The sequence below is a fragment of the Macrobrachium nipponense genome, chromosome 5, assembly GCF_015104395.2.
Source record: "Macrobrachium nipponense isolate FS-2020 chromosome 5, ASM1510439v2, whole genome shotgun sequence".
NCBI lineage: Eukaryota > Metazoa > Arthropoda > Malacostraca > Decapoda > Palaemonidae > Macrobrachium > Macrobrachium nipponense.
Genome location: NC_061107.1, coordinates 19,188,654 through 19,203,637, shown reverse-complemented (window position 1 = coordinate 19,203,637; position 14,984 = coordinate 19,188,654). Strand labels below are relative to the sequence as shown.

General features: G+C 41.1%; 1 protein-coding gene across 3 annotated transcripts in view; it reads left to right on the top strand.

The window, feature by feature from the left end:
- LOC135215228 (cysteine-rich with EGF-like domain protein 2) overlaps window positions 1-14,984 on the top strand; it is a 113,490-nt gene that overhangs the window by 60,971 nt on the left and 37,535 nt on the right. For all 3 annotated transcript variants that reach the window (XM_064249734.1, XM_064249733.1, XM_064249732.1), the window contains exons 6-7: window positions 9,161-9,311; window positions 13,093-13,188. In XM_064249734.1, coding sequence (XP_064105804.1) covers window positions 9,161-9,311; window positions 13,093-13,188 — 247 coding nt within the window. The remainder of the gene's footprint in view (window positions 1-9,160; window positions 9,312-13,092; window positions 13,189-14,984) is intronic.

Here is a 14,984-nt window from a genome sequence, read left to right as displayed (position 1 = left end):
AGATGTATACATTAAATAACATCTTACTTCAAATATACCTAAAATTACTAACCTATTACTGTATTAATCTTTGAGGTTATATTATTAATATAATTTCAAAGTCATGTAAACATTTTACCATTAAAAATATATACATGCAGCCAATAACAGAGAGAGAGAGAGAGAGAGAGAGAGAGAGAGAGAGAGAGAGAGAGAGAGAGAGAGAGAGAGAGAGAGAGGATAACTCCTAGACTCCGACTCTTTCCCCTCCAGCTTGTATATCAAACTGTTATTTACTCCCCGCCCACCTTCCTTCAGGTGGATAAAAAGACTGGGAATCGCTATTTTATATTATTCTTATTAATATTTGAAAATTAGTTATAAGTTAAATAATTTATTTATTCTACAAAACAAATAAAAATACTTAAGCAAGAGAGAGAGAGAGAGAGAGAGAGATATTTGATATATTTGACAGCTATTAGACCTCAGCCTGGATCTGGAGTTCGAAAGAAAGAAGTTAAAATTTATAAACTAATATCTTACTAATTCACTATAGTATTTTCTTTAATGAGTTGATTGCTCTTTACATTAATATTTGAAAATTAGTAAATAATTTATTTATCATACAAAAAACACATTTCTGTAAAAGAGAGAGAGAGAGAGAGAGAGAATTATTATTGTTATTTTGTGATATCATTTAATCTTATTAAACTTACTAATACAGTATTGATCAATATTAATATTTTAAAATTAGTAAATAATTCTTGTATAATAAAAAAGGAATTTTGACAAAGGAAAAATCATTTCTGGGGGAAGACCTGTGTCACCCGGTGAAATGTTCCTGTAGCATACATTTCTAGGTATAAATAGATGCTAAATATACCAGAGAAAAAGCTAAATGGAATGCTGAAGTTACTACCTTCAGCTCGCTCACCCATAGGGTGTCGGTATAAACACAAGGGCGAGTGGAAGCCACTACCACAGGTATTCTGCCAATTAGAAGATTCCTCTCAAAGTCCCTCTCTAGTTAGGTGCTGTTACAACGACTACTTACGTCTACCTTCCGCTCGCTACTACTACAACTCCCGCCCGAAGGCTTCATTCCTGAATTACGCACCCAAGCTTGGGCCAGCTAACGGGTGGGGATCAGGAAAAAAGAGGAATGGGTTCACCGGGCGACACAGGTCTTTCCCCAGAAATAGATTTTTCCTTTGTCAAAATCCCTTTTCTGGGTTCGACCTGCTTCAGCTGGTGAAATAGTATCAGAGAATTGGCCATACAAGCTTGGTAAAACAAAATTTAATAGATACATAAGGAAAAATAAAAGTAAAATTTTCTCTCAAAATTAAGTTTTAATAACTAATGTAAGAGTAACAAGTTAGAATGGTGAAAAAAAAGGGGGGTGATCAAATATGACCAAATCCATACTGTCCTAGGAAAAACATAGGTAAGGAATACAATCAATAAATATAAACTATGTACATGTCCGGGAGTGGGTTGACAAGCAAACCAACCCGGAACCTAAGGGAGACAGGTAGGGATTACGAGCGAGGCAGGTAGGAAAGAGCGAGTATCAAAGGAAAATTAGTTGCAGAATAAAGGAATAGGAAATAGAGTTATAAGACTAGGCCAGTATCAGCGGAGACAATGCTCCCTGCAGCCACTGCCGAAAATTTAAAGGCCTCTAAATTCTTTAGATAGTGGCGTTTAAATACTGTCTGGGATTTCCAACCCGTATATTTTTTAAGATCCTCGAAATTCATGTTGTGAAAATAATTAATTGAGGTAGCCACTGCCCAGATATCATGGACGTGAGGGACTGAATCCGGATTGGCTTGTTTGATAAAGTAAAGAATTTGTTGTGTGATTCCTTTTAAGGAAATGGTTCCGCCTTTTTCTCTAATAAAAAAGAGTACCTGAAGACTTTCAGAAGTTCTGCCCTGATAAGGTTTTAATGTGACAATAGGACACAAAGATGGGTCCTGTGTGAGAGGTATAATCTTCCATGGAGCCCACCTGTTTTGTGGGTCTTCATTCTTTGCTAAGAATTTCCGATCAGGGGAGAGTAGAACTTCACCTGATGGGAGGAAATCAATGTGATTTGGTTCTCTAGAAAGAGCCGACAGTTCAGATATTCTGGCGCCTGAAGCCAGACTCATTAAGAACAATGTTTTCCTGAGAAGGGTTATATATGAGCATGATTCATTATTAGTGTCTGAAGCCAACTTGAGTACATCGTTTAAAAACCAGGAGACTGTGTGGGGGCGGTCCACCGATCTCAGACGGGCACATGCTCAAGGGATAGATGAGAAGAACGAATCTGTCAAATCAATATTAAAGCCAAGCTGAAAAATCTTCCTTAGGCAGATTTAGTCGTAGTAATGGTACTAGCAACTAGGCCTTTCTCAAACAGGGTTCTAAAGAATGAAATTGCCAGATTTGTAGTCATCTTCTGGACATCTGATTCTTTTAGAAAGATGGCCAATTTCTTTACTGCTGAATCATACTGTCTGAGTGTTGATTCTCTTTTATCTGACTCTACGAACAGGATGTTTAGTGGATCAACACTAGCATCCTTCTGTGCCGCAAACTTCATGAAGTGCATAAAGTTAGGGCATTCAGAATTCTTGAGGAAGCTGACACAGTCCGAGTTTGTACTATTTGAGTCAGTTCTGGATTGGGAATCCGTCTGGGATGGAGATTCAACCCTAGTAGGAGAGGAAACCAATTGCTCTTCGGCCAATTGGGTGCTACCAATGCTACCTGGCCTGTGAAAGATCTGAGTTTGTGCAGGACTTTCATCAGGAGGTTTACTGGCGGAAATAGGTAAATCTTCTGCCAATTGTTCCAGTCTATGGACATCGCATCTGTGGCGTGAGCTAGAGGGTCCAGATTGGGAGCCACATAACACGGAAGTTTGTGGTTGGACTCCGTGGCGAACAGATCTATCTGAAGGCCCAGGATTTGATTGCAAATCCAACAGAATGATTTTGTGTCCAAGGACCACTCCGACTCCAGCGGAGTTGATCTGGATAGTGAGTCTGCAATGACATTCCGTACTCCTGCCAAGTGAGTAGCTGACAGGTGCCAATGATTTTTCGTTGCTAACGAAAAAATTGCAATCATTACATGATTTACTTTGCTCGACTTGGAGCCCCCTCTGTTTATGCAATGAACTATCACTGCGCTGTCCGAGACTAGTCTTACATGACTGTTCTTGACTGGAGCTGGACATTTTAAGGTCAGAAAAATGGTAATTGCTTTTAGGATGTTGATGTGAAACTGGCAGAATGTATTCGACCACGTTCCTTGAACCTTCTTGTATTGGGAGTAGCCTCCCCAACCGTTCAGAGAGGCGTCCGTGTGGACTATCAGAGACGGCGGGGGAAATTGCAGTGGCACTGATTTGGAGAGACTCCGGACTTTTGTCCATGGACGGAGTCTTTTCTTCAATATCGGCGGAATCAGAGAGATCTTGTCTCTGAATTTGTTGTTGGCTCTTTTCCGCCAGACTCGATTGATATCCTTCAGTCTCGCTTTCAATAGAACGTCTGTTATTGAGGCGAACTGAAGAGAACCAAGAATTCTCTCTTGGGTACGACAAGAAGCCCTTTTGTTCTTGAAGAACTGTTTTGTAGCCTTCGCTATCTCTCTGCACTTCTTTGGTGGGAGAGATAGTTTGTGTGAGGTTAGGTCCCATTGGATTCCCAACCATTGAAAGCGGAACGCCGGAATGAGACGGGACTTTTCCTTGTTTATCTGGAAACCCAGATATTCTAGGAATTCTATTACCTTGGCTGTTGCTTTGCGACACTCCTCGTCGTTGGTTGCCCAAATGAGCCAGTCGTCTAGGTAAGCTACTAACATTACCCCTTGAGCTCTTAGTTCTTGGACTACTGTCTCCTAGCTTGGTGAATACTCTGGACGCTATGTTGAGCCCGAATGGCATGACTGAATGAGTAAGCTTGTTTTCCTAGTTTGAAGCCTAGGTACGGAGAGAAGATTCTTGCTATCGGTACATGATAGTAAGCGCCTTTAAGATCGATAGAGGTGGTGACGACCCCACGGGGAAGTAAGGTCCGCACCTGCGAGACGGTCAGCGTGCGGAACTTGTTGCATTGAATGTATGAGTTGAGACGGGACAGGTCCAGAATCACTCTTCGTTTGTCCGAGTCCTTCTTCGGTACACTGAACAGACGTCCTTGAAATTTCAGGCGATTGACTTTCTTTATTGCCTTCTTTTGAAGGAGATCTTTGGCAAAGTTTAGTAGGTCTGTCGTTGGAGTCTGGTGAAAACTGACTGATGGAGGAGGCCCTTTCTTCCATTTCTACCCCAGACCTTTCGATACAATGCTGTGGGCCCATGAACTGAAGGTCCAATGGTCCCAGAAGAGATACAATCTCCCGCCCACCTGCGGAGCCTCACTGATTGGTTGAGGTCTTACTTCCTCTGCCTCCTCTGAAGCCTCTGCCTCTAGAGCCAGCTCTTTGTCGGAAGGCACCTCTGACTCTGCTACTCCTTGCGTGTTTATTGTAGCCACGAAATGCTCCTTGTGACTCAAAGGAGGCGTTGAAAGCTGGGGAAGTTACTAGGGCGGTTGAAGTCGAAGCCTATTGAGTCGGTTGACTCTGCAGCAGGACAAACTGTTGTTGTGGCTGTGCCTTGGATGTCGAAGGCTTGCCAATCTAGGAGACAGGAACCGCTTGGACCACTGTTTGAGGTTGAGAGGACTGGAAAGGCTGGTATTTCCTCGGCCTCAAACTTCCTTTTGAAGGGAAGTCCCCAACGGACACGAAAGTTCTGGTTAGCTCTATTTGCCTCGCTGAGGACTTTGTTAACCATTTCCTCAGGGAAGAGGTTAGTACCCCAGATCGACACCTTTATGAGCCTGTTCGGTTCATGTCTTACGGAAGCATTCGCAAAAACATGCTTCCTGCAGGCTCGGCTAGCCACTATAAAGTCATACAGGTCTGACTGGAAAGCCTGTAACAGTGACTTTGTGTGGACCCGAAATAGAGGCTCATCTGCAAAGGTCATAGCAGTCAACTCCGCAGTGGTGACTGAGTTAATCAACCTACTCAGCCTGCACCTTGCTTCGAATTCCGCTTTGACCATGGGGTCCGGAATTCTAGGCAAACGTTCACCGAGTTGGGAGGAGGCACACTCTGGATCGAGTCTGCCCACCGTGAATGTTGCCGGAGCATCAGCCCAAAATTCCAGATCACCAGGGAAGAGCAGGGAGGTAGCCTCCGTCTCTTTTAGCTGAGGCATAGTTTTGTCCTCTACTGCGGCTTGCAGTGTCAATTCTGCAACCTTCAACGTACAAGGAGTCGGAACTCCTTGTGGGGCCACGAACATTGTGTAGCATCTTCTATGGGGTGTCAACTTTGTGTTAACACACTCCCAATCCGTGAGGGTGCAGACCCATGCAGACTGGGCCTGGTCCCTAGGGTAGATAACCGTCTCCTTTGGGACTTTGTCTACCCTGACTAACGCATCCTCGGCTAGTCTAGCATAGCCTGGGAAGGGAAATTGAAGGCCTGCTGGGAAGAACTCAAAGTCTTCTACCTTCAATGGTAAGCTTGCCCTCTGAGAACAGGGCGTGCAGAGGCAACTGCCACGGGTTGCTGTTTTCAAATGGCGGTAGCTTGGATGCGTCCGGTACCGTCAAGGACTGCGGTGTGGTTCTGGACTGGAGGAGTCCGGACACCAATTCCTCCTGGGCCTGTAACCTCTGGGAGGCGAAAGCCTCCTGGCCGAAGCCAGACTCCGCCGGTCTGGCTTTGGAAGATTTGGCTCTCGACCCCTTGGGTGGGGGAGAAGCTTTAGCAGAGGAAGTCAAAGGCTTGGAAGCCGATGACGACCTTGCGGAGCCTGCCGGAGAAGGCTAACAAAACATGTTCCAACATAATCTCTTAAAGGCTTCACCTACTCCGGAATCCATAATCCCGTTATCATAACAGTAAGAGCTGGCGGAGACGGGCTGATACGAGCAGAACAGGGAAAATAAGTAAAACCTAGGCCTGAGTCCGATCACACCGAGGAAGAGAAGCAATTCTAAGGTAATTAGAAACGCAGCTCTGCCCAGCTCTGCCCCCACATGAGTGGGGAGGTGGAGACAACAAGGGAGAATAGACAGCTGAGCGGCGGAGCAGTGGTACGTACAATCCGGCGTATAGCCTGCTGGCTGGTGTGATGGTAGACCCCACCTGGCCAGAGGACTCACAGGCCCGGAGACATACTAAAAGAGATTACACAATATACTATTCAACCAATCTCCTCTGACTAATCCCCCCTTGGGTAAGCTATATGCTCTAGTGGTCGTTCATTGGTAGGATTACACGAACAGCGAGCTAGCTAGGTAGCGCCGGAACGAGACCGGGGCAGAGGGGGGGGGGGGGTGTGTGTGTGGAGGAGAGTGGACGAGTCATGATCTCCTGGCCACAGCAACCGATCGGTGAACCACCACCTCTCGGAAGCTGTAACTAGCCTACCACTAAAGGGAGCAGAAGACGGTAGGCCAACTGACACCCTAAAGGCCCAGGCTGCACACAACAAGACAAACATAAACATAAAATAATTGATGAGGAATTACTGGGAGAACTGCGAAAGGAGGAAAGGGGAACGCACCCAGCAAGAACCCAGCGTAACCCTCCGAGATTGGTACAGATCCGGTCAGGTAGGCTAGCATGGCCTCCAAAGGACGTCATGAAGTGGATGGATAGAACCTAACTAAACCCTTCAAAATCGAATCTTCCGATCTGGTCAGGTACAAAAGGTCTAGGCCCTACAAACATGACACGAGAGGGACTCTGTCGTGGACCACTCTCCCAGCAAGCATAATCGCCTGGACATGAGGCGGTAGGGATGGGGTCGAAAGGGTGGAGGGGCAGGGCGGGCTGACCTACCTTCCAAAACTTAGCTTAGGTCTGGTCGGGTAGGCCAGGGAAGGGCATCGCAAGAACTTCCAACCTCAACAAAGAATATGAATATTTGAATAATTTATCATAAACGTGCATATAATCGAGTGCATTACTGACTAACATGGAAAAACACACTGAAAGAATGCATGCATGAGTACCGCGAGAGAGAGAGAGGAATTGCCCTCTCCCCGAAAAAAATAGCGTACTGCTAGGCATGCCTAGAAGTCAAAAATACACTATTCGCGTATAACATGAAAAATAAAATAAAATCGTGAGTACGAAGGGAAACCAACACGCTCCTGAGGGACTGAGGACAAAAAGGAGGCCACAAAAGGCTAAAATAACGAAAGATAAACATAAAAGAGAGACCTCAGAGTACATCAGGAGCGAGTGAGGCCCTACGACGTAAGGATAAAATAAGTAAAACTAAAGCTCTAGAATACGACAGGAGCTAGAATAATGAAGGGGCATGACGAAAATAGTAGTCTAAACCGTGAAATGTAAACGGTTTGGCAAAAATCATCATAACATAACAAAGGGAAAAAACGCACGCCGCAAATGATGCACCCAATATGGCGGATATAAAAGGAGCGTCACCCCTGTTCACGAGAACTAAGGGGCTAAAAAGGGGATGCATCGTGCCCTCACAAGATACAAAAACGAAAAATGGAATACTCAACTTAGATGAAGAAGCTTGGGACTCTGGGGCAGACATGCTTCGCCAAAAACACTCGAAGAAGGGCAGCGAGAAAAGCGCGTGCGGACACTGTAGCGAGCTAATACAAGAATGAAGCCTTCGGGCGGGAGTTGTAGTAGTAGCGAGCGGAAGGTAGACGTAAGTAGTCGTTGTAACGGCACCTAACTAGAGAGGGACTTTGAGAGGAGCCTTCTAATTGGCAGAATACCAGTGATAGTGGCTTCCACTCGCCCTTGTGTTTATACCGACACCCTATGGGTGAGCGTGCTGAAGGTAGTAACTTCAGCATTCCATTTAGCTTTTTCTCTGGTATATTTAGCATCTATTTATACCTAGAAATGTGTGCTACAGGAACATTTCACCGGCCGACACAGGTCGAACCCAGAAATGTATTTAGGCATGAAAATAACATCAAAATACACTAATTAGTGATTATTTACCATTGGAAAACCCTGCGAATAGGCGAATTCCCGCAAATGATGGGTAGATATGGTCTAGAGAGAAATCCGCAAATCCGTGAGTCTGCGAATCTGGAGAACGCGAATATGGGGGCCCACTTTATTTAGGGTAATTGTGTAGCGTGAATGATTTAGGCTTAAATGTTTAGTTGTAAGGTCTTTTTGTGCCGCTTATGGAATTTTATGTAATATGAAGGTCTAGTACTGTTTGGTTTTCCATACTTTCATAATTTTTTTTATATAAGTATATACGTTATTGTTGCTGGTAACTGTCTTGTTTGTTTTTTTAATGCTTCAAGTCAGTCATTATTCCATTTTTACTATGATTATTGAATGATTTCTTCTTTAATGTGCTTTTTATGTTTTCGGCTCTTAAGTTTTTACAGTATTTTGTAAGATCCTTGTATGTCTTTTCATAGTTTGTACTGCTAACAGAATTTTGCTGGATTTTCCCACTAAACTTTGGTTATTCTGGTGGTGGTAGTTTCATGTTAACCATGGCTCAGCATTGGGTCTTGATTTTCTAGGTAAGTTATGTGGTGCAGTGTACTTAGACACACTAAGCAAAAGAAAAGCTTGTTAAGTTGAGGATGCATTCTAGCCCAGCTTTGCCAGGTAGTGTTCAGTGTAGAAGACTTTACATTATCCCAAGCATCCCCTTTGACATATGACACTAGCTGAGATGGAGGGGCTGTTCAACATCTGAATTCATTCCTACATTTGAGTCCAGAATTCCTACATATTTCATTTGGACTTATATGGTGTGAATTTTTCACTTATGTAAAATATTTTCTTAATTAAGGATAAGATAGTGCAGCTGTATTGGAGTTAACATTCAAAACTAATTGTTGGAGCTGTAATGTTTGTGTGCACTTGTATCTACTAACCAGCTGTTCATCAGTAGTAATTGTGTCTACCTAACAAACATCAAGTATAAATGTTTGGTAAATATAGGTTGTTTAATGTGAAGTATCAACATTGTTGTAAGAATTTCATTTTGTATTATCACTGTATAATGGAACCAAACCATTTTATAAGAGCTGATGTATTTTAACTTTATTTCATTTGCATTTTCTCAAAAGGATGGTTCTCTGTATTTCAGCCTGGCCAGAAGTCATGTGTGGCCTGTAAAGATGGATGGTACATGGATACTGAACATGGTTGTGTGGATGTAAATGAGTGTGTTACCGAAAAAGCCCCTTGCAAGAAGAATCAGTTCTGTATCAACAACGAGGGTACTTACACTTGCCTTGGTAAGTACAGTAGCTGCTGAATTATTTCAGTTATTATTATTACTATTTTTTTTTTCTGTATCACAGTCATCTTGTTCAACTGGGTGGTTTTTATGGTGTGGGATTTTGGGTTGCATCCTGCCTCCTTAGGAGCCCATCCCTTTTCTTACTATATGTGCTGTTTCTAGTAGCATGAGTCCTGGAGCTACTTCAGGATCTAGTTTTACCAGGTTCTTTTTCACAGATCTTGGGATCATGGCTAGTGTTTCTATGATTGTGGGTGCAATTTCCATGGGCTTATCCCATACTCTTCTTATTTCTATTTTCAGGTCTTGATACTTATCAGTTTTTTCTTTCTTTCTCATCTACTCTAGTATCCCATGGTATTGAGACATCAATGAGTGATACTTTCTTCTTGATTTTGTCAATCAGTGTCACTTCTGGTGTATTGGCACATATCACCCTATCTGTTCTGGTATCACAGTCCCAGAGGATCTTTGCCTGATCGTTTTATATCACTCCCTCAGGTAGGTGTTCATACCACTTATTACTGCAAGCTAGTTGGCATGCTTGCACAGACTCCAATGGAAGCCTTTTGCTACTGAATCATGCCTCTTTTGTACTGGTTCTGTGCAAGTGCCTTGCTGGACATTAGCTGGTCATGTGGTTTATGGTTCTCTTTTTTTTTCATATTGCATTCCCTGCATAAGGATGAGATGTTTTGCCATCTATTGTTCTTTGAACATATCTGGCTCTTAGAGCCTGATCTTGTGCCACTGTTAGCATTCCTTCTGTTTCCATTATTATTACTGTATTATTATTATTATTATTATTATTATTATTAATTATTATTATTATTATTATTATTATTATTATTTTATTTTATTTTATTTTTTTTTTTTGTTTTGTTTTTTTTTTGTTTTTTTTTTTTTTTTTTTTTTGTTCTATCACAGTCCTCCTATTCGACTGGGTGGTATTTATAGTGTGGGATTCCGGGTTGCATCCTGCCTCCTTGGAGTCCATCGACTTTTCTTACTATGTGTAGATTCCTTTTCAGGGATCTTGGGATCGTTCCTAGTGCTCCTATGATTATGGGTACGATTTCCACTGGCATATCCCATATCCTTCTTATTTCTATTTTCAGATCTTGATACTTATCCATTTTTCCCTCTCTTTCAAAAATCTTCAACTCTGGTGTCCCATTGTATTGGCGACATCAATGAGTGATACTTTCTTCTTGACTTTGTCAATCAACGTCACGTCTGGTCTATTTGCACGTATTCACCCTATCCGTTCTGGTGCCATAGTCCCCACCCAGGATCTTTGCCTGATCATTTTCTATCACTCCCTCAGGTAGGTGATCGTACCACTTATTACTGCAAAGTAGCTGATGTTTCTTGCACAGGCTCCAGTGGAGGGCTTTTGCCACTGAATCATGCCTCTTTTTGTACTGGTTCTGTGCAAGTGCCGGGCATTCGTCTTGCTATGTGGTTTATGGTTTCATTTTTCGTATTGCACTTCCTACATATGGGAGAGATGTTATTTCCGTCTATCGTTCTTTGAACATATCTGGTTCTTAGGGCCTGATCTTGTGCCGCTGTTATCATTCCTTCAGTTTCCTTCTTTAGCTCTCCCCTCTGTAGCCATTGCCATGTGTCATCGCTGGCTAGTTCTTTAGTCTGTCTCATATATTGTCCGTGCATTGGTTTGTTGTGACAGTCCTCTGTTCTGTCTGTCATTCTCTTGTCTCTGTATATTTCTGGGTCTTCGTCTACTTTTATTAGTCCTTCTTCCCATGCACTCTTTAGCCACTCGTCTTCACTGGTTTTCAGATACTGCCCATGCTCTGTTCTCGATGTTGACGCAGTCCTCTATACTTAGTAGTCCCCTCCCTCCTTCCTTTCGTGTTATGTATAGTCTGTCCGTATTTGCTCTTGGGTGTAGTGCTTTGTGTATTGTCATATGTTTCCTGGTTTTCTGATTTATGCTGCGGAGTTCTGCCTTCGTCCATTCCACTATCCTGCGCTGTATCTGATTTACTGGCACTGCCCATGTGTTTATGGGCTTTTATATCTATTTCCGGCGTTGTGTTTTGACTTGAGTATCGCCCTTGAGTCTCTGCATATATTCTTTGCTGATGGTGTCCTTCATCTCTTGGTGTTTTATATCCCCTCCTTCCATTATTCCCAGATATTTGTATCCCGTCTCATCTATGTGTTTGAATGTTCTCCATCTGGTAGCTTTATCCCTTCAGTTCTCATTACTTTGCCTTTTTGTATGTTGACTAAGGCGCATTTTTCTATCCCAAACTCCATCCTGATGTCCCAATATACAATCCTTACAGTCTGGATTAGGGTATCTATTTCCTTGATGCTCTTACCATACAGCTTGATGTCGTCCATGAACATCAGATGGTTGATTCTGTTGCCTCTTTTCTTGAGTTGGTACCCGGCATCCATCTTCTGTAGTACTTTTGTCATGGGAATCATGGAATACTAACGAAGAGTAGTGGGGACAGTGAGTTGCCCTGGAAGATCCCTCTCCTGATATTAACCTCTGCTAGTCTTATTCCAGAGCTTGTAAGTATTGTATTCCAGTTGCGCATTGTATTTTTGAGGAAGCTGATGGTGTTTTCCTCTGCCCCATATATTTTTAGGCATTCTATTAGCCATGTGTGTGGTATCATGTCGAAGGCTTTCTTATAGTCTATCCATGCCATGCTTAGGTTGGTTTTCCTTCTACTGTTCTTCATTTATTATTATTATTATTATTATTTATTTATTTATTTTTTTTTTTTTTTGCTCTATCACAGTTCTCTACTTCAGCCTCTAGTTTTTCTAGATTCCTTTTCAGGGATCTTGGGATCGTGCCTAGTGCTCCTATGATTATGGGTACAATTTCCACTGGCATATCCCATATCCTTCTTATTTCTATTTTCAGATCTTGATACTTACCCATTTTTTTCCCTCTTTCTCTTCAACTCTGGTGTCCCATGGTATTGCGACATCAATGAGTGATACTTTCTTCTTGACTTTGTCAATCAACGTCACGTCTGGTCTGTTTGCACGTATCACCCTATCCGTTCTGATACCATAGTCCCAGAGGATCTTTGCCTGATCGTTTTCTATCACTCCTTCAGGTTGGTGCTCATACCACTTATTACTGCAGGGTAGCTGATGTTTCTTGCACAGGCTCCAGTGGAGGGCTTTTGCCACTGAATCATGCCTCTTTTTGTACTGGTTCTGTGCAAGTGCCGGGCATTCACTTGCTATGTGGTTTATGGTTTCATTTTTCGTATTGCACTTCCTACATATGGGAGAGATGTTATTTCCGTCTATCGTTCTTTGAACATATCTGGTTCTTAGGGCCTGATCTTGTGCCGCTGTTATCATTCCTTCAGTTTCCTTCTTTAGCTCTCCCCTCTGCAGCCATTGCCAATTGTCATCGCTGGCTAGTTCTTTAGTCTGTCTCATGTATTGTCCGTGCATTGGTTTGTTGTGCCAGTCCTCTGTTCTGTCTGTCTTTCTCCTGTCTCTGTATATTTCTGGGTCTTCATCTACTTTTATTAGTCCTTCTTCCCATGTAATGATTATTATTATTATTATTATTATTATTATTGTAATGATTATTATTATTATGCAGTTTAGTAGAAATATAACTGGAAAATCTGTAAAATGTGTTGTAAAATTTTGTTTTAGTGTTTCATGTTGGATTGAATATCAGAGCTTGTTAGAAAAATTGGAACATTTTTGTATTTCCATCTCTTAATGTTTTTCATAAGAGTTATGTTTTTGTTGTGTAGAATGTGACAAGGCATGTGAAGGATGCACTGGTGATGGTCCAGATATGTGCTTGGAGTGTGCTGAGGGTTTCATCAGGGAAGGCGACATGTGTATTGGTAAGTAGAATTTCAATTATTCTGATGTATAACCTTTATAAAGAGAATTTGATAACCTTCATTAGTAAGGTGGTAATTCATTCCTGTGGACCTTCAGTTGTTTACCATTTTATGTGGTACATTACTGTTCCTGTGTGTGAAGTAGTATTCATTAAGAGAATGGTGAATTGGTTACTCACATAGGAGCATTTCAAACTAGCTTGTAATATTAAAAGGTATTTTCTGTGGAAATATCTTGAAGGGATATTATTATTGCATTTATTGAATGTGTTATTCCTTTAAAAAAATATTCAAGGTAGCAGGAAAGACAAATCTAAATAGAAAACAGAGGCAGTAAAATATACCTGCAAGTGTGATAAATTAAATGGGCAAAAATTTATGATTTATGAATTGAAGGTAAAGTACTGAGTAATGTGATGATGAATTTTTAAAATGGCAAAAATTATGACATTTTACTTATGAATTCGAGCTGAGGTACTGAGTAATTTAATGATAAATATTTTAAAACATGTATAAATAAAAGATAAAGGGAATAACCATTCACGTATTGACTATAGTCGACCCTCGTTAAACTGGACCCCATTAATCCGAATGTCGTATAAGATGGACACCAAAAAGGGTCAGCCAATTTACAATACGAAATTTTCATCCACGATGTAAGATAGTTGCTGTTCCTCTGCTCATCTTGCACAGTTTTCCTTTTTCTAACTTTCATTCATATTTTTATTTTAAATATACAGTTCTGTATTTTTACTGTACTAAACTAAAGTTCTTGTAACTTGTAACTGATTCAACTTGTGCACAGTACATACAGTCATTACAACATACTATTGTCTGGAAGGGTAGGAAATACTGTAGCCAATCACTGAGCATTAACAGGTTTACCTGTCTGCTGCCTGACTGGTAGCTACAGTACAATGCTTTGTTTGTTTTTTAGAAAAGAAAGACATGACAAAGGTAAACTTTAAGATAACAAAATCTGATTCCCTTTATGCAGCTTAATTCTATCCATGAGAGATTAAAGAGATGAATTTTGTTTTCAAGGTATGTCAATGCAGCATTAGTAAATATTTTCAAAAGGAAAAAAAAAATTTAAAATAAAAAGAGATTATTTTGTTACTGAAGAATCTCTGAACCAGCAATTTTGCACTCAAAGTAATGAGAAGGAATTAATCCTGTTCTTCATATAATCATTGAAATACACTATTAAAAACTATGTATTGTATTCAAAACACACATACGTCATCGTTATGTTATCTAAACTTCTTAATCAGACAGAATAAATAGAGCTAAAACTTGATTGGCTGGCTGGTTGCCATGGTGATCTGTTAGCCAATGACGGCCCTCCACTTCTGTTCTATTTACAGACATATTTTGATCCCAAATTGTGTGTATGACACTAAGTGTGAACGTTGCCATGATTGTGATTATTTGACTGTTGATAGCAAAAACTACTTAGTAATTTGCTTTATATATATGATTATTTCTTCATGAAAACAAGAATTTAACAATATTAGTTTTACCTTAAATATAGTGGTATGAAAAATCCCACGCAGTCTGCCATAGCGATGCGTCATCACTTGCGATCTTGTGCTTGGGCTGTCCTCACACATATGACTGTAAACTGATGACGACTTTAGTAACAATATAAAGAACAACCCTCTCCAAGATCGATATGATGAAATGTATTTTGTAGTTTTACTTAAAGTTAAAATTCCCCAGTTGAATTAATTATTTTGGTCATATATATTTTTGCATTTTGCAGAATGTTTTTGTTGAAAAAAGGTGTTAGTGAA